General features: G+C 35.4%; 1 protein-coding gene across 7 annotated transcripts in view; it reads right to left on the bottom strand.

Annotated features, from left to right (window-relative positions):
- Positions 1 to 21,673, bottom strand: part of Rbp6 (RNA-binding protein 6) — a 598,266-nt gene that overhangs the window by 17,572 nt on the left and 559,021 nt on the right. For 4 of the 7 annotated variants that reach the window (XM_071769996.1, XM_071769998.1, XM_071769999.1 and 1 more), the window contains 2 exons: positions 3,372 to 3,476; positions 2,212 to 2,277 (listed from right to left, as the gene is read on the bottom strand). The exons of 1 other annotated variant lie outside the window; for it this stretch is intronic. In XM_071769996.1, the coding sequence (XP_071626097.1) occupies positions 2,212 to 2,277; positions 3,372 to 3,476 (171 nt within the window). Of the gene's footprint in view, positions 1 to 2,211; positions 2,278 to 3,371; positions 3,477 to 12,525; positions 12,679 to 21,673 lie in introns of all 7 variants that reach the window. 2 more of the 7 variants (XM_071770002.1, XM_071769997.1) reach the window with 2 other exon arrangements.

Below are 21,673 nucleotides of genomic sequence, written 5' to 3'. Positions count from 1 at the left end.
TATCGAATAAGTTTATTAGAAATCTGAAGATTATAAATCTAAATAATAAATTATCTTATTTCTCTCGTGCCGACTATAGTGAAAGCAAGAAAATTCAAAAACAATATTCCATCTCTTCTGAAGAATTTAGTAAAATAACCTTGTCCTCCCTTTGCACCAAATCTAATTGTTGGCAAGGAAATAATACTAATTATTGAATATAATATTAATCTCAAAAGCTAATTGTTTTCTTCAAATAATTGAACATCAAATGATGTTTTTTTTCTAGTTATGTAAATCTTTTTGGCATTTCTAATTTTTTACTATACTTTTCATCCCTATTTGCAAGTAAAATATTTTCAGTAAAAGATGTCACGAGAAACATATATTACCCTTTCGAGCTTTTGGAACACGTTAACGCATATTTACTGTATATGTATAATGCATAACAGCAGGGATTAAGTACTAATACGATTACTATATTTATAAAATGTTTCAAACTCTTTCTAAACCTTGCCAACAACTGCTCTTCGTTCCCATACATACAATAAGGAGCGAAATCATAGCGAAACTACTCTACGCTACTTTCGAAGCTGTGTCACACACGGGAAAACAGTGTCTCGGCGTGTCGTCCGCATTCTGAAACTTTAGCACTCGTAAAAACTCTGACAGATAGCCAATAAGAAGCGGCGGAGATTAATGCATCTGACTCGAGCGATTTCGTATATCGCGCTCACGTTGTTCGCGCGCAAGAGCTCGCGTAAATGTCATACGGTACGTACTTTCGGATTAACGGCGGTCACGAAAGCGGAGGAGGAAAAAGACGATAGGAACAAGGAGGAAGAAGGGGAGAAAGAAAAGAAGGGCGGAGAAGAGCGGATGTGCGGGGAAGGAGGAAAGAGATCGTAAGCGGGAGGTACGCGAAGAATTTGAAACTCTCTCGACGGGAGCGAGGAAAAGAGAGGCCGATGGTGACGGGGCCACGGGAAACCGAAAGCGCCCCGGCGTACAATCTAAAAACCCATTCAGCTTTTAAACTCTTGACAATGGCGGCCGGTTACAAAGTTTTGTGTCGGTACCATGGTGAGAGAGAGGCGCGTAGGGATCGGGGGGTTGGAGGAGGGACGAGCGCGATTCAAAAGTTTGATTTATTTGAGAGGAGATTGCGGACGGCACGACGGCGCGCGGCGCGACGGCGGGCAGATCGGGGGCAGATTTTAGATGGGGAGTACGACGAAAAAAAAAAGAACAGAGGCGTATTTCGCTGCCGGCATCTCAGCGCCCCCGCATGTGTGTGGCACTTCTCCTCCTTTTCGTTCATCCGCGTCTCTCGGCGATTCGGCAGGAAGTAATCGCGTAATAATAAAGTGATAAAAAAAAAGTAACGAGACGGTATCCGTTAGAATTGAATGACGTTTTTCTTTAGGAAAAGACATTACTTGGCGAGATGAAGGAAGGTGCCAAGAAACAGGAAATTTCCGCTAAACTGTGAAGTTATTCATCTCTGAGTTTATTATCTGACAGAATAAGCGATACGATCCAACTTACTTTATTAATATCCCAAGAATAACATCACGAATGACGTTATTGTCTTCCCACGACAGTTTCCGACAGTTTGTTTAGTCGAGATTTATGTATAATACAATATTTATTGATGAAGTATATCTACGTATAATAGTCATGCACAGTAATCATGCTTATCAAAGTAGCCATGCTTTCCGTTGCTCACGTACACGAATTGTAATCGTCTTCTGAAATTACAGACCGATTAACCGATCGAAATCTTTCTCCAACTATTATTCTTTCACTAGATGGAGATTGATTTTGGAGAATTAATCGTTGAGGAACACATGAAATGGTAAAATTGGGAACTTTAAAGAATAATGTTTCGCACAATTATCCATGTCTATATTTGAAGGTAGAATTCAGTTTGAGAAAATATCGCTGCAAAATATTACGATATTAAAATGAGATGACAAAAGCAATGATTGATTCGAACGTAATATTGCGTTTTATTCTGCAATATTTCGTTGAAGCGATCGTGAGCGTACTCTTTCAAAGATATTGCGCACAATCTTTATTGCTTGCAATCTCGCGTGACTAGTTAACGAAAAAGCCATCATAGCCGAAATTGTTTGTATTTCCGGGCGAATCGATCCGCAGCGCGACGAAGCGAGTCGAGAAAGCGCATTACATTTGCAGCCGGGAAGAAGAAAGACTTTTAAAACGTACCAGAAAGTGCTTGTGTAAGTAAGGGCGTGTTGTTGTTTGGGGTGAGTTGTCCATTGGTTAGATCCACTGAAACATAAAACTTCGGTCACAACTGCGCCATACTTGCAACACGCGTATGTGCTTTTGCTATTCATTTTCGTCGACTATCACTCGGCAATAGTCTGAAAACCAATGTGTATATATATATATATATATATATATACATATATATATATATATATATATATATATATATATATATATATATGTAAAAGGAAAAAAAAAGAAAAGAATATAGAACGAACAGAGAAATGATGACGCGCCAGATGGACGATTGAAAAGAGAACAGACGTAAAAAGGTGATTTTTTCGAATGTGTTGCTTTGTCAATCGTCTCTCTTGTTTTCGAGTTTCGTCCGAGGATGTCAACAATCCTCGAGTATGCGTGCCTTCTGCCTCTCGTCTTCGACACTCAAGTGGGAAATGTGGCTCTTAAACGTTCATATTGACGGGGGTGGTTCTTGTATCGCGGAAAATTACATTCGACGGATGAGCTCGCGCGTGTAAGGAAACACGTTGGAAATAACGGAAGCGTCGTATATCGCCGAAAAGTGTGACAGGTGTTTTCTCGAGGCACTTAGAAAGCTTTCGCTCGTATCGTCGGTATCAGCTTTCTCCATCGGGCGAGGATGCTCGAAACCGCGTTGGCGTTTACCGCCACGACTACGGTTTCGATTCGGATACATCGGCTGGCTGTGGCAATAATGGAACCTAGGGGTATCGATCGCCGTCGAAACTACAGTGCGAGAGATTCCCTGGAGTAGCACTCGATGCATCGAAATGCACTTCGGTATTAATATGCATTTTCCGTACGGAATAGACGAAGGCAGAAATGTACGAAACGCGATAAACGAGGCGGGACGATTCAGGAAGAATTCTCGAGAATTGGTTGTACTTCGAAAGATCGCGCATAGGGGATTTCTGTATCAGAGATAGATAGAAGGAGAGTAAAAAAGATATATATAGAGAAAGAGAATGAGAGAAAGAGAGACCGATGATGACGAAAAGAAGTACGCGAGCATATGTGTGAGTGCGAATGTGATAGATAGACAGACGAAGAAAGAGAAGAAGGTGTTTCGAGGTGTGTATTTCGAGAGAGCAAAGTGAATGTCGACTTCATACATTTCTTCCGGAGTGCATTGCGTTGGACGTGTTGCATCGGCGCCTCTGTATACGCGCGGCCTGCATTCTCACTTCCTGTTCCGTGGTAGTACACCGCCGGCACTCCTAACATTAATAAAGAACAAGAAGAAAGCTGAGAATGATGAGAAATAAAAACGGGAACGGGGAGTACGATCTGTAATGCGAATTGTTGACTAAGAAGAAACAAGGATTTATGTTAACGTACTGCGTGAATTAAATAACACATTGTGTTATTGTAGAAATATTTTTATATTACAGTTTAACTCTGACAACGCGTGTAGTTGCGTAACTTTGTAGATACCGTAATATAATATATTGTAACATAAACTATATTTAATAATTTAAATTTAATTAATATCACGTTTAAATTGCATTTAAATTGTTGAAATATAAAACTCCTTTTCATATAAAATTATGAAAAATTTATATAAAATTTTTTTTGTTTCTTATACTTTCTATATTTTGTTTTCTCTAACATTACACTATTTTTATATTAATTACATTTTTTATCTTTATTTTTTTATAATTTTTTATATATGTTTTAATTACTGTAGATTAGAAAAAAATAATTAAATTTTATCCGTTTTAATTCGATTAGTTGCATCTTATTGAACTGGTATTCCTAACGATGAATTGGTAACGATGAATTATTACATATTATTATAGACACCTTCATTCTGTTATATTGTTAGTAGCTTAACTGAATTGCGAGCTGCAAAACAAATATAATTGTCACGCATTACATGAACATACTGAGAAAAATTAAAAAGGGAAATTAGACTAAAAAATTAAACAAAGCAATTTAAGATAAACGTATCAGCAAAAAATACTGTCTCAATTTGGTAGATATTACTTTGTAGTATGCCATACAGGAGAGGATCGTGAAAAAACTGGAATGCAAATAAGAGATGGAAATAGCCAGGAATAAAAGCGGGATAAGCTTATACATTTTTTCTATTTCTTCTCATATGCGTGGCTGTTTATAACGTAAAATGCTAAAAATCAAGTTTTTAGTAACGGCATTTTTCCCGAACAATTAACACAAAAAATGTCTCAGAGATCGCGAATTTTATCCGAACTATATATATTTAATCCCAAATTAAGAACAACTGCAGTTATACCTATAATAATATTGGAATTTTAAATATTTTCAAATTGAAATAATTTTGATAAGCTAACTCTTAAAAATGTGTACAAGCAGAGAGATAACAAAATCTTACTTTTCAGTTCATTTTGAATAGATTTGATTTTGTGCAAGTATAACTTAAATCGCAGAATTGTATCTAGAAACACCAAATCTCAATAAAAAATGCCATATTTCAAGAAAATTGTATACTTAATGAATATCGATATATAACTCATAACATTATATCAATTAATACATAATATTATAAAATAAAATAAAAAATTGTGAAAAAAATACGTTTATTTCTTTTGATAATACATGATTTAGTCAATGAAACTTTGATGTTTCTAGGGTCAAATCATATTCAAAGCAAAACAAGGAACGGGAATTAACTCTTTAGGGTATAAATTATATTATGCATAAGCGATTGTGTGCGAGTTATATTTGCAATATATGTTTATAATCTACAGCAATGAATCGAGAATACAAGATCGAAATCATATTTTTGATGCATTGTTAATATGAGGGGAGGGAATGGCCCTTCTATACCGTCGAAGGTTTTCATGGAGAAGCCTCGTTTTGGGCGTGCAACTATCGGCGCTGATAACGCGATTGCGAGAGAGGGTGAATGGACCATAAATCGTGGATCGACGTGATTTGTATGGGGTATCACGGCGCTTAATGGTGTGGCTTGTCTCTATCGACATGCTCTGACCGGAAGTTCCGAGCTGCCATAGTTAGAGGGAAACACTCTGTAGACCTGTCCACCGTAACCTGACGATTTACGTGCGTTCATATCTTTTCGATATTCGGCAACATAAATGAATCGCGTCCAACGAGAATGTGGAAATTGCGTACATAAAAAAAGGAAGCATTAAATTCGGAATAATTCGGGGTTATTATAAATTAGATAAGAATCTGAAACAGAAGTTATTTATTCTAGAAGTCAGATGCGTCGGAACCCAGCTTGAATTTTGAGTTGGAACGACAAAAATTATTTATACACAATTTCAGCTTATATTAATGATAATTTTTCTTTGATTCACTAAAATATTTTCTTCGATGTTACATGATTCATATTTTGATTAGAAGAAAAGCGTAAATAACAAGTAATGTGACGAGTAGGAAAAAAATATAATAAAAAATATTCGAAATGTGAGAAAGAGAGACAAAGAGAGAGAAAGAGAGAGTGCGTATATGTACGTGTCGCGCGCGATCTCTGGTCGGACAGGTTGACGAATGAAACGGAAATCCTTGCCAGCGGGCGTTTATCGGAAGTTTCATAAAAAGAAAGGGGCCGCACGTCCACGTCCAGCCCTCGAAACGGGTGCGGCTTCCGGATTTCGCGACAACCGACGGCTGCACCGATAGCTTTTGGGGTCGTATCTCGATCCAGCCAAAAATAGCGATACACATAAGCACACATGTATATCTATATACACAGATGGCCAGCATATATATACGGGATGCTTCGAAGGTTGTTCACTTTCTCTGAATCACAGATATTAGGTAGGCACAAAAGATGTTAGAAGAAGCATATTCAAAATCGTAAATATTAGAAAAATAATTATTTTAATGCCATGAGATATTATCTACGCTTGACTTATGAGTAATTGAATATTAAACTGTTATACCTAGCAAAATTTAAATCGCAAACAAAAATAAAATATCTTATTTCGCAGATAGATTAAAAATGGAGCATTTTAACATGATTTGGTATTACCGAGAGACACAATATTGGAAAGAAACTCGTGAAAACAAGTGAATATAATCTTCCACGGGATATGGAATGAACATCTCTAAATTCTTAAAAAATTCTCTAGCCGGATAAAAGTGTACGATCTCTGGGACACCCTATATAAATAGAAAGGGTGCGTATATACGTATATACTAAGTATATACTAAGTCTGCCCGTGGAAATCCTTATTGCCTGGGTTTGGCCGTCCATCGAAACGACCGACGCGTAGGGATCTAGGGCAAGAGTTCATCTATTTCGAGTGTATCTCCAGCTGACGTAAACGCGATCGAGACTTTAGATAAGGACTTCGCGCCGCGAAATCTACCCAGGGGACTCCGAGTGGTGCGAAACCGGTGAGCTTTGAGTCCCAAATTCTAGCATAGAGTTGTTCGCTCAGAGTTCGTTGGATGGAGAACGAGGGATCATCTAGGGTGATTCGAAGGTTATCACCTAGCGAAGAACGTTCGACTTGTAAAGGACAAGGACGTATCAATACGTCTGTGACGAGATAATTTCGTTCGGAAAATTGGTTCTGCACTGAAATCAAAGATTTCAAAGATATAACCTTTATACGTACATATCTTGAAACGAACTATAAAGTTTATCTATGGAGGGCTTTAGCAAAAAACTGCACGTGAAGTTATATAAAAATAGAAACAAGTTCTTTCTATTTTGAGGTATTATTAAGATATATTTTTCTGTAAAAATGATACCCGAATACTCTTTTCAAAGAAACGAGATCGATAGCGATTTATAAGTAGCGCATATTTCCATAAAAGTTTAAAGATTTCTTTTCTTTTCTATTTTTTTTTCTAACATAGATTAAGGGATAATAGGTGGTCAAACGATATAAAAGAAATTATTGCAAAAGTAATAAAGGTTACCTATTTTACATTGCCCTATTTTTAGAATATCTAAAGGACCTTTTAATGAAGAAGAGTAAGGGATCATAATTAATTAATTAAAGCAATACCGTTCAGCCCGGTTCCTTAATATTCTACTTTGTAATTTTATATTATAGATAGATAGAGTGTGCCTGTTTAAAGAGTGTATATGTTAAATAGATGTTACTTCATAATGCAAATGTATTCATGATATGATGAATTGCATAAGCAAGAAGGTGGTTAGCGTTTCTTCAATAAATTACGAAGGAAGATTTTAGAACGTCGAAACCCCTGAAAGCATCTTACTCGTTCAATGATTCATCATTGAACACGCAAATATAGAAGAGTTTCAAATGCTGAGGACAGTCTTGTACATGAGCACCATATACGTAATGTTGGTTTGCATCATAACAGCCATATATCGAAGCGGGCAGATCATGATCAGCGTCATAACGTGAAGCCATATTCTTCCATTGTTAAAGAGCGAAGTGCATGACATATTTGACGAAGCAACACATTGGTCGAATCATGTTGTTAATTAGCGTTGTACAAAGACGATTGTCATAACGAGCCGTTAATTCACGCATCCATGCTTGGTAATAACGGAATTGTTAGACAATACGTTAGATTAAGTAAATTAGTAGATATTTTCCGGGTGGTAGAATCGTTGGCACGTCCTAAAACTACATACACGTGTTAGTGGCTATATGCCGGCAATAATCGTAACTTGTACATATTATAGGCAAAATATATAAACATATGTAAATATCACCGTGACAGGTCGAAGTTTCTAAACTACGAACTCGTCAGTGTTTCACGCTGCTAACTCTAATTAGCGTTCTAATGCTAGCGGTCAAATAAACGGCAAGAAATAACGACGTTCGGGCGGTAAGTCTTACGATCGTTTCTAACTCACAAGATACTAGTCGCGAATATAGCAGGATATTATACAATTGCATAGGGAAATACAAGGAGAGATGAACAATCAAATTTACAGATGGACACACGACACACAAAGAAGATAATCACTCTCATTCTATCTACGTGTCTAATCTACTGTTCTATGAATTCTACACAGAAGCGTAGGCGAAACGTCGCAGCGAATCGCCCTATCGCTTTGCAAACAATCTTTTCGAAAAAAAACTACTTTATCTATTTAGATGTAATTTATTATAAATTTAGAACAATACTCAAGAAACTTTTGTCATACACGAAGATACTCGTTACGATCGCTCGAAATAAACTATTAATTCGGATATCTAACTATGACCTAAACATTAATCGAGGTTGCCAACTACATTTTTGGATATTAAATATAGATTGATGTAATATTTAATATGGAAAATATTTTTTTCGCGCATCTTGACAGCACCCTCGTGTTGAAGTATCTATTATATATTATTATATATGTTGCTGTCATATATCGCCGATATGCATTTTTTTGCAAAGTCTGTGAAACTTTGCATTAAAAGTATGAGTGTAGTATGTGGGCAATCTCAGAGTTAACTTTGTTATTTACTCTCAATATTAATTAGTCGACAACGATCTGTTTTATACTACAGACTGCTTCTAACCAGAAACTATATATAATCGTTTAACTCGATTTATCTAAATTGACTACACTTTTGCACCACCGCGGGAAGATCAGAATCTCTTTCAATAACGACATTGTCGTTTTCGTTTAACTATAACTTGTTATAGTCTTTATGTGTTTTTGTAAGGATAAAATGGGCAATCGACCCGTTGTGGTTGAACTAGGCGTTTTTACTCTATAGACAATATATAATAATTAATATCACTTTATATATACGGCGATGTTTCTAAAAGATAGTTATAGGTGTAGCTAGATGGTAGATTACTCGCCCCTAGGTGACTGCATCTTCAACGAAGTCTTCGTCATCGATCTCGGCAATGGTTCCGCCCCGGTCGCCTTCTCTCCATTTTTTTGCGATATTCAACTCGAATTTGTTCGTCTCACAGAAAAACTGACCCATAGCCGTGCAACGTAATGAGCAAAATCGTGCGGCACGATATTACGAAAATAATAATGGACAGCGTAAAAATAATAAAGATATTTCAAATCTCATAAGAAAAAAAAGATATACATATATATATATTTATACATACATATATGTATGTAAACAATACAACGTATAAGAAATTATGAAAAATGTTTGTGAATTAGAATCTTTTGGTGCGTATAACACTTTTTTGTAACACTTTCGACGGGCTATGGGTCACGCGGAAAGATGAAAAATACTTTTACGAGGCTGATTTCAGTTTTCACTAGAACTACATACAACCAGTTTGGATACATGCAAGCGTTGCTCCAACCGGCGCGCAAAGTGGCGGTCAACAGTCAAAGAGTGATGATAAATATTCATAAGTAGAGGTACTCAGAAAGATATGAATATACATTTACTTTCTTTGATTAGTAAAAAGGCTTGTATTCTCTTAACTATAACAGTCTAATTCCGAAACATATTTGTCTAATATGAAGATCACCTTTAATGTCAGCGGGAGAGAATCTGATGACCTCGTTTAACGCTAAATACGATGAGAAAACGAGCCCAAGTATCGGGTATCGATAGCTTTAAAGCAAGCTCTGTAAATTGAGATTTTCCGGTGTTTTGTGTCCGGCCGCGGCTTCGCTTTTATTTCAAAGAGAACCCTTTCCGCGGAACATCAAGGTTAGGAAAGGATCTAACAGTTCTCTTGTCATGCGACGTGTTATACACACAAATTTCCCGTAACACGCTCTTTCAAACAGACCTATAGACATCAGACTAAGTTCTAGTGAAAACTAATGTTAGACTCGAGTACTCATATGGATAATAGAACGATGGAAGATCTGGATATAACTATGTACTATGAGCTAGGCAGCCATCCAACACCAGTACGAGATACGGGATTTAAACGTATATATATATATGTATACGTTAGAAACCAAATAGCTCTCGTTACGATTACTTGTTAGGCTATTCTAAACACTATGGAATGAAATGACGTACGATATGCTTATATGTAATATGTAATATGTAATATATAAATATATATAGAAAGACTCCTGATCGAATCAGAGATTATCTCAATACGTATTCATGCGGTAAATACGAGAATTTCGTGATATGCTATCAATTTTTTCGTATTTGCCATATGAGTATCCAGGCATCTCCAATGGGTTGAACAATATACGTATATGCACTGATTCTATTTTTGAAACATAGAATTGCAACTCGCCGTTCGTTTATACGACAGATTATATATACAGGATGCCCCAGGAAATATATGCGATACAGCACGGTATTATATCTGTCGAATAACTCTATCAATATTCCATTGAATAACTTGACACATATTTCTGGAAATAGCTTCGATACATATTTATGACTCGGATTCATATGGATATCATAAAGTTTTTTCAAAGATATGTAAAATGATATAATCAGCTGATTATTGATGAAAGCAAATTTGGTTTTTGATACAATAATATTCCCTGTGATCAAATAACGATCGATTAAAAAAAATTTTGCCCCGAGGAATATGCTTCATTGAGAAATCATAATAAATATTTCTCTACATCTTCTACCGTCGTCAAAATTGTTTTGCAGTAGAGTTATCGAAGAAGCGAATCAGGTTGCAAAGATCAACTTTCTGGCATGTTAAATAGCAATTAAGAGTGGCTTTAAAACAGATCTGAAAATGCAGATACGCAGTATAACAAATGTTAAGAGAACACATCAAACTCAAGGTAGAGACAAGAAACTAATTCAAACTTTTACTGTTGCAGCAAAATCGTACAAGGCTGCGACTTATATCGCTTCTTCGATACTTACCTTTTGCCAATCGTATTACTCGATTGAAGGACTAATTATTCCCTTAATTAAATTGTAACGCAATAAAATGTCGTTATATGGCATAGCGCGGTCATTTTTTTTGTGATGATAAAACTGGTTATCGGGGGATCATATTAATTCGTTTTAATCGCCTGTTCGTTGAAAGCGCCGATCATCCGATTCCCAATTTAGTGGAAAGTATAATGTAATATTAACGTAGCGATACATACGTGTATCATATTACGCGACCTCTATACGCAGATTTATTTTAATATGATAGAACACGTCTATATAATGATGGAACTAATAAATTGTTAATCACCGTAGATTTTGTACCAATCACAAAATTGATAAGGTTCTTTGAATTGCATACACAAACGTAAATAGAGCTTGAGATGAAATTTTTTAAACGATTTTTACGGATAAACTACGTTAAATTGACATAAAGGAAGTAGGACAATGCAGATATTTTAATAATACGTGCCCTATTTTCGCCGCGAACACGAGAAAGAAAGAAAAAGAATACATTTCGTGAAAATCGATCAGTTTTTAAAATCGCACGTGGTGAGAAAGACGGACGAGACGAATACAGATCGCGTAGACGATACAACGAACAACGGATGCACAACTAACATACGGTTTTCTGTTTCCTAAGCATTCCATAAAAATAGATATAGAATATACATATATGTATATTTATATACGAAAAGAGTTCAACCAATAATAAACACTATCGGTGACAATTATACTCGAAACTATGGGTACCTAAAGTAACTAGATAGCAACAATGGCAGATGTCTCGTATTTAATCAGAATTAAGTAATGTAGAATGCGAGTAGAATGTATGAGAATGATAGAGTGATGTAAAACCGAATTTAGATCAAGCAAGCAAGTACAAATAAACACGAATGAACAGTTCGTTTCAATAAACTGCTGGCACCGTTCGTATTCGTTAAAATAAATTGTTTATTTGTATTTATTTGCTGTCGCGTGCTTAGTTTGGATCTGGATTAAGAAAATATTAATTTTGAATAAATGATCTTCGTTAATAGTTGACAGATAGAAGCTATCATGTAATAAAACTCGTCAATAAATAGTGAATTTTCGTAACAATTTTAGCAAAAGTAAGAATTCCAAAATAAAACACAAAATTTAAGAAATCACTAGTATTATTACGAAAAGCAAACTAGAAAATTCGAATGCTACGAATATATCAATTAAGAATATATAGTAATAAAAATATTAAAGATATATTTTATAGACGAAAAAAAAGTATCTTTCAATAAAGTTTTAATACTGATTTCAAATACAAAGTATGTCAATTACTTGTTAAACTTTTCTCATAAATAATTTTTAAAACGTCCTGAGATAACAACAATAGAATCTCAAATACTTTGTTAAATTTTCAAATTCATTCGCGATTCTGTACGAAAAAAGAAGTTTTGATACACGTACAGCGATCTTGATTGGTGTTCTTAGTAAACTGAGAGTACGTGTATGTTTGTGCAATACGTGACCGTGTATGTGAATCTGGGTATGTACTACGTACTACGGATTACGGTTACCGTCAACACGAGCGAGAACACGAGAACTTGGTGGAACAACCTGGCACTTTGGGGTTGAAGCTTACCGGTGCAACCCCCGCTGGGGCTCACGGACACTCGGCCTACCCTTGGCCCCACTGCGCGGTACACGACCGCTCCTACCCAACAAGAGACATCACCGATCTTACATGATATAGAAATGTTCGTTGATCACGCTAAGATAATTTTATCATCTATCGAGACAATTGGACAATTATTGGTGCTGGATTAAGCTTTGCGCGATTAAAGAAACTCATAAACAAATTCAAGTTTCCTTTACGTTATTAACGGAAAAATAGATACCTTTTATAATATGAAAGTCTATAAATGTGTAGGTGTTAAACGTAATAAACGCTCATTCTTTTGTTATTTTTTTTACTCTTTCCAAGATTCAAATATCTTCAAATATTTTTCAAAATTAAATGCAAATATCAAAATTTATCAAGTACGAAGACATATATGTACAAATTACGATAAGTTATAGTAATAAATAAAAACGTTTGTGATTGTGTACACACATGTTGCCTGTGTTCTATAATTAAATGAAAAATACAAATATACATATTTACTATATGTATATTAAAATCACCATTACATAAATATCTAATTGCTGTTTCAATAACGCTTAGTAAATATCAGGAGGGAACGAAAAATGTATCCTCTACGTTTTATCATGTAAGATTCTCTGTACATAAAAACTGTTTCTGCTCTTTTATTTATTTAAGTCTTTCTTCTACGCTTTTAATTTTTATATAGATACTCTGAAATTATTACAACGCACTTAATTCAGCACCGTGTATTCCATATTGTGCTTTTGGGTATAAAGAATCGTTTATTACTCCACGTGCTTGTCCACGTGTTTGTGATATTACAATTTCTGTAACTTCCTATTATCTATAAGGCACGCGGTTTCAATAGAGAGAGATGGGATCTTTCCATAACCACAAGTTCCCTTCAAATGTGTATTATTAATTTGAAATTTTGGCTGTATTTAGGAACTGTATTTAGGAGCATATGTTTAATGTTAGAGTATATTATTTCGAAATGAGTCGAATTTCAATATACCGTATATAAATAATAGGTAATTTTCGAAATTGGAAAAAATGTTTTAAGTGGCAATAAAAGCATATATGCTTACTACATCAATTGTTCTATATGAAATTGTACTGATCTGTGTGAGGTGACACCTAGCTCATAGTAGAGACTCAAACTAAAACATATTATATCATTGTGTTGTGCTACAAGAAAGGTAGTAAGAGTATCCTCCATAAGAGAGGAAGTGGATTTTTGTTTCGTCTTTTCCCTTCTTCTAGCACGTATAGTATCGAGAAATTCTATCTTCTTGTGCTTTTTCGTTCATTGCGTGGTACTTTTTATTTGTTACAGACATTTACTATTCAATAATTCTTAACCGTTATAATAATAGAGCTCCAGAGAGAATCGTTACATGGTGTTAATATTGTATACGCGCGTGCGTAAGTGAACTCACTCTATCATTCAGTTCCAGAGCGATCTCAGACGGGCATCAAAAATGTTATGTTATTGAGTACCCACGAGACATTTATAAAACTTTCGCGGCTGTGCAAGTTCTCTTTTCGTCACCTTTTTATTCGCCTTAGCGTTGGTAATCTAATTAATCGTCCGAGCCCTCATCGATCGCCTGTTAAATTAATTACTTTCACGAGTGTGTTATTCTCTTAAGGCGCATATAGCGCAAGCTGAGGAAAGAAGCATCGTCGGAAGCATGATTCATTCTATACCGTTCGAAATCTTATGCATTAAGAAAGATTGGCGATTGTCGAATAAGACGATTTTTCGCGTGCAAGAAAACTTGAAGAGATTTTCTGAGTCGTAAAAATCTCATTTACACGGTTAACATTAACTTAAAAAAATACATCCGTTTGTGTGAATTTTTAAAGATATACTTTAATTTTAAAAGATATTTTACAGATATATTAAATGTGCGATTAGAATGCGAAAATAAGCTCACCGAATACCAGGTATCTTTAATCTGTAAGTACCATAGTGGAATCTTATGTGACTCAAGTTTAATTGTCATGAATTCTATTGGATTATACGTTTTTAACATTTGTTATATTAAAATATCTAAAAATACTTTTAAATATTTTTTTCAACTTTTGAGTTCAAAAGTTATATTTGAGGAAAGAAAATATTGCAGAAGTTTTTACATATTAAATGATGGTCACACAAATGTTACATATTATATCTAATAAAAATATTATAATTTTCACTCTGGTACTTAAGGATTAATGAACATATTAGAAACTTCTTATTTAAAAACAAAATAGATATTTATTGAACTTCTCCCATTTCCTAACCCTTAATTGACGTTTTAATTCAATCTCAAGCATAACCCGCGAGTCAATCGGCTTCGGAACTGCGCCATACTGCTCTCACAAACATTATATTATCTTGGACGGTATATTTTCTCATATTTCGAACATTCTCCAATTACATTTTAATTTCGCGAGTATTTCATAGCGACGTTCTTCAAGTAGTCTTGCGTGGCACGCGCTTCAGCATCGTTAAATTACCTGCTCTGTGAGTGCAAGTGGCATCGTGAGAGTCATTCTCAGGATCGGGCAAAGTATTAGTTTTATCCACGCGCGATCATAATGATTTAACAACAATCTTACGAATAGCAACAATCGGACCATAGCTCGGTAACGTTAACCGCGCCGTTCTGGGAGAATTTAAAAAAAAAATTTCGACGTTTATGCGGAGATGCATACCTAATAGATGAAGCGACATTTACGAAATATACAAAAGAATATATTTATATCACGAGATTTTTTGTTTTCAGATAGGACGGTGATGTTAACGCGAGCGAACTATAGCCGCGCATAAAAGTATCAATAATATTATTTAAGCATCGTGTCGTTAACAAATGTATAAGCTCAGGACATAAGTGTCTCCTTTTGGGTTTGGCTTACTCTTTAATTGCCTCGCTCGTAAATTCTCAGATCTACATTCGCATCATTACGTTTAGCAATTTCTTGATGCAACTGTTTGATATTTAGCAAACAGTAATACTAGGATAATTTAGGTAGTTACATTACATTCAGGAAAACAAAGTTCAAAATTAGACAACCTTTAAAGGCCAATCTTTAATTTAGGACAACATTGGATGCTAATTTTATGAATCAATGAAACATTTCTGTATATTCATATTTAGCGTCAAATTCCTATAGCAATATTGAATGCGATTTTCATAAAGGTCAAACACAGCTGAAAATTAAATGGTTGAATTTATAGCTAAATGCCGTGCTAAACCGATATGCGAATGCAAGCCTTTAACATTAATATTTTGGCAACTCGCAGAAATGATTCTAGCGAGACAATTCGCGGGAACGAGCGTAAATCTGGCTGCTCTCTTCGTGAATCTGCGTTCTCCATAACGTCTTAGGGACGAGGACGGACAATTCGCTCGTCGCCCTTCTGTCTCTTTTCTATGCGCGCGAGACTTATCGTAACATATATTTCGTACACACTTCTTTTTTCTTCGTTTTCTCACCCTGCGATCCACAGGGATAGGGTTCGTAGGACTTTCATTAACGACAACTCGAGAATACACAACGAAATCCAAACTCGATCACAGCTCTCGCGAACGTATAATATACGTTGCGGTATGGGTGGAATAATGCCAGAGGGATGCGGGCCAGCGAGGGGTAGGAAGGATGAAACCGAGAAAACCGAGAAAGCAAGGCGAAGGTATTAGTGCGACGACACCGCTCGCGTCTCCTCCTATTTACCGTTAATAAATCCGCGCTATAATTAATTACTCTTAATCTTCGTTACATATGAAGGTAAATGTATACGTGCAATGTGCAGGAACGCGAAAGTACCGCGTCACCGCGATTTACGCGAGCATTATGCATAATCTACTTTTCTCGTTTTTTTTTTAAAGATATCTTTAATATCCTTAATTAATCTTAACTGTATTTTATTTCTTTTGAGTTAGCTTCCGTGCGAGCAGTTTAGAAAATTACTTTAATTAAATGAAAATTTGTAATACGTGTGTGACGCATAATGAGAGTGTAATTAATATACGAGGATTTTAATGTAAATCCCCGATTATGGCTGTTATCATCGCGCATATTAAATCTATTTAATTGCATTTGGTGTTCGCATCGTCCTTGCTTCCTGGGGTTTCCTGACGCTCTATCGAGGGACGGAAGTGCGGGAAAGGCTTCGGAAAGGCCTGGAATGAGTTTAACGGCGTTATAATAACAAAGAAGCGCAAAATGGCCAACGGTCCTTGAGCGGCTTATCTCGATGCTAATCTCTCCTACGAGGGTCGGTACTCTTTTTCTTACGTTTCACTTTCACCTAACTCGACGTATGCCTTACTCTACGTTTAGCACAATATGTAACTTTTTTTTCTGGTTAAGAAATAGTTACGTGCCACGACAATGGCACCTTGTTCGCGATGTTTTTGTGCGATGCATTTAATCTTCCTATAATAGTTTTGTAGTCAACAAATCTATGCTGTAACTATGATATTAACAAAACGTGTAAATCATTTACTTTAAGTTCCTTTTTTCAGTTTCTCAACTGGTTCTCTTTCCTCTGCTTTAACGTTAACTTAACAGAAATTTACTCTGATAAGGCGGTATTCTGGTAAAAACTTAATTTCCTCTGCTGCCAAGATATTTAATCTTAAAAAATAGAAATTGGTGATAAATTATGCCTTTATCCCTCCCCTTTTCCACGTCATTACTCTTTCATTGAAGAAAAATCGTTTTTATGGAAAGATCGTTTAAACGAATTTGTAATTAAAATATTATATTTAGGAATTTTCCACATATTAAATACTGAAATAGTATTTGGAGAGAGAGAAAGAGAAACTACAAATATTATTATAAAACCATGTTATTTCTTTTTATACTTTTCGTATTACTTACAATTACTCTGAACGTGATAATTATACCGCGCATAACTTATAAACGCGTTGTTACGACCACCTCATCAAAATATATGTATCTTCAATTCGCTGGCAGCAAATTTTAAGGTTATTATATAACAGGTTGATATGTACGCACGTCGCTTCAACAAGGCGCCATAATCGAGGCACTCGGAAACGTCTATATCGTTATATCTACATATATATGTCCTACACTAAGTGTTTTCGATTAAAGTGTTTAGCTTAGAGATTACATAGAACGTGGCTACATCTCGAATTGCTACGTGAGGTCAATATCTACGTGAGAGAAACGCGTTAAAGTTTAAAGTGAATGGAAAAGAATGATAGACCGGCGAAAGAGATAGGAGGAGGAAGTGGAGGAGGGGCGTCCTAGGAAAGCACGAGAGAAAACTGACCATGGCCTTTAATAAACGTTAATTATTTACGTATGGTCATTATATCTAGCTTGCGTTCTCATTATGATTCATTGTAACTCCGCATTAAGACATCTATCTCGGATTATACCATCGATCTATTATTAACGCGTGTTTTGTGTGTGTGTTTATTATTAGCTGCTATATCCCCTCCCCCATACACACATTATGATGAAGGGGTAAGAATTATCTCGGCATATAATCTCTGTGTTAATTATATACCTACGTTCCCGTGGTAGACATCATTACTAGCTAGTGGCAAGGCTACCTCGTTTATCGCGAGATTTCGATATTTTGGCATTTGTGACTATTACTATAATCTCATTTTTTAAATGGTTTTTGCAACAATTTAATAAGAACGCATTTATATAGGTACAATAATACAATAATTTGATATCAATCAGGAAATATTATTTTCTTGTATCAATCGTTAATACATTGTTTTTCTTTTTTTCATTATGTGTTACTTCCAACATACACTAAAAATAACCTATTGTTACTTTTTATTCATAGTTATTAAAATTTTTCCTCGTTTCGATGATACATCTATCTCTATAGGAATATTGCATTAATATCTTTAAATATGTCTTATTTTCTTTCTTCTTCTTGCTTCGGTATTTACGTGTTTTTGCTCCTTGTTATTCCTGCATTTCTGTTTGAGAGAGTGAATGCTTTTGCATTTTACAGAAAGCAAGAAAAGAAGGACGATATCGTAATTCGTTTAATATTTCGTGATACAAATAGCCTTGCCATTAAGCATCATAGATTTGGATGTGCGTTCATCTGTATTTTTAGGCGCTTTTCAAAGTAACGACAGAGGAATAAAATACAGAAATCTGTTTATCTCTATGCGAATGAGAAGATAAAGTGGAAGGACCAGAAAGAGAGAGAAGATGGGTAGTACTCGACTTCCATCGAAGAACCATTAAATCTCGTCGCTCAATTTTCATATCTGTTTCATTTTTTTTACGTCCCCTATATATTTTCTCTCTCTTTCTCTTTCGGTATTTACGCGTTTACCCATTTCTTTCCTTGCCGTTCCTTCGTTCCTGTTTGCTTGAGAGTGAATGCTTTTGCAGGAAGGCGAGCACATTTTTTTTGCGCGAGATACTTCTGCCGAAGATATTCGTGTGTGTCTGTACGCGATACGCGTATATGCGCGCGCAATGCGTGTGAATACGTATTTTATTCGTCGTTACTTTTTAGAATCTTGTGTTTGGCAGTACCTAATGGAATGGGGGTAGAGGCAGGCGACGCTTTGCTTGACGAAGGACCACAGAGTTTGCCAGCCATGCGTCTGTGAACATTTTTTAATTTCCGGTCAAGCGATTCACGTGAGAACAAGCCGTTTCAGAAAATTCAAATTCGACTCTTTCGACGTTACCGGTATACTATAAAAAAACCGGTTTATAACAAAGACATTCATTCGTTGCACGATTTTGTGATAGGGAGGAAGGTTACACTCTCGGATTAACCTTTCGATGATAACGGAAATGGTACCTCACTTTAACGCGACGTATACAAGCTGACACAATTTGTGCGGTTTATGTTAACAGGGAAGGATTATTCCGAGCGACCAAATATATAGGCGATTTCATCAAGAGCTATTCATTACAGTCGAAATAACTCGTTGCTTTCCAATAGGTAAATAATTCAAAATTGAAATAAATGGAATTGAATATCAATTCCTAATCGGTTTTTCAAAATAAAAATTATATTAGTCCACGCAAATATTATTCTGCACAGCAATTTTTCCGTTTCATATAAATAGCATGAGCACCATAGTTACATAGTCAACCACAGAATAATGTTCAGTTTTATCAAATAGTTGCAAAAATCGGAGCATATTTTCGTGCGAAAATGTCAGCTCATTATCTCGGATTATAATACTGCTACATTCGCGCATCGAATCAATTAGAACGATATCGGTGAAAAATTTGCATTGAAATTGAAGATTATCTGTATGTATTCATCTCCCAATTGAAATTTTTGGTCTATAGTTTGATGAACTATACAATCTATTGGGCCAGGTATTGCGGCATTCCCATTGCAAATGCATCTCTTGCGAGATTAGCCCGATTCTATAATAATGAACAATGAAGACCGGTTCGGTGAATAGCCGCATATCATGTTAATCTCGATTCCATATTTATCACCAGCGACTGATCACCATCGTAGAAACTAATGATATTTCATTAATAATTCACAAGACTCGTGTTTTAACAAATATGAGCAACATTAATTTACATTACTCGCGCTCTGTATATATATCCGCTTTGTATACATATATATATTTATATTTATTTATATCGTTTACTCTTTTATTTATATTATGTGTACACAATGCGTGATATGAATAAATGGCTGTACAATCGCGCGTATTTACAAGACATTCTCGAAAAAATGTCGAGATATATAATGAAACACGAAACACTATAAGTATGCACTGTTTGTTTAAAGGAAACTCAGGACGATATTGAGAATTATAAGAAGTTGAAAGTAGAAATATATATCGGTATATATATAGATATTTTAATTCTGCAAAGCTATATGGAGAACGTCTTATTCCAAAAATATGCAGACTTAATACCTAATATAATAATCAAATGCAGTTTTCTCTTCCATCAAATTAAACATTTTCCGCCTATTGAATGACATATGAATGCACGGAAAGAATACTTTGGCTGAAGTATCTAGAAATTTAACTAGATACAGATCTGAAAACAAGTTTGTCGCACCATCAAAATAATTATAGTAGATCGCTGAAATATGATGATAATGCTGTAAAAAATTTCGACATTTTAGCAATCAGTTTGAGTGTCCTACATAATTATTTTGATGATGCAACAAAATTATTTTCAGATCTGTATCTAGCTAAGTTTTTAGATACTTTAGCAAGTTCTTTCCGTGTAAAAATAACAAAACTATAAACATCTCATAAAACATTCACAAGTACTTTCGCGCACACAAGAAATATACATTTGCATATAAAACAATTGCACGCATATATATTGAGCTTATTGACAAAAAGTTGGCGAAAATGTGTGAGTAACGATATATATATCGCTATATTTTAATTTCGCATAATTTTGAGCTCAATGTATTTTTCCGGAAGGTTTTCGTTACTACTGAAACGCATGGATACTTAAAAAATGCAGGACTTTATATCAGTTCTGACATTTTCTTGAAGCTTCTTCAGGCATGTATGTAGAAGACTTTCGTGACCCAGTGTATTTCCGGGGTGAAGTCTCGAGCGTTCTCGGGCGCGCGCACGTGTTTGTACGCAACTCATTGCGAGGGCGAGTTTGCATTTGTGTTCCGGACGCGAGCAGGTGCCGCCGCGTATACTATATGTGTCTCTCGCATGACGGCGATATCGTAAATCTCCGGAAACGGCACGCGTTATATATAAGCTTCGGATATTTGGAATTCTTAGCGTAGAGTCGAGGTTTTCCTTAAGCTATAACGTATTACCTTAGCCTCGCGCTACGAACGATATTTACAACGTGTGTGTATGTGTGTGTATATGTGTGTATATATATATATATATATATATATATATATATATATATATATATATGCTATAGCGAGATGTACACACGACGATATAGTGCGACCCATAGAAAATATATCTCTTGTCGGCAAACGTAGAAGGAGAGAGCTTTTCGCACTCAATATCGCACAGTCGAAAGATCAAGCATTAGTTTTGCAATCCATTGAATCATCTCGATCACATGGCAATGGAGATATTTTATT

Source organism: Temnothorax longispinosus, chromosome 2 (assembly GCF_030848805.1).
Source record: "Temnothorax longispinosus isolate EJ_2023e chromosome 2, Tlon_JGU_v1, whole genome shotgun sequence".
Classification (NCBI taxonomy): domain Eukaryota; kingdom Metazoa; phylum Arthropoda; class Insecta; order Hymenoptera; family Formicidae; genus Temnothorax; species Temnothorax longispinosus.
This window is presented reverse-complemented; position numbering and strand designations above follow the sequence as displayed.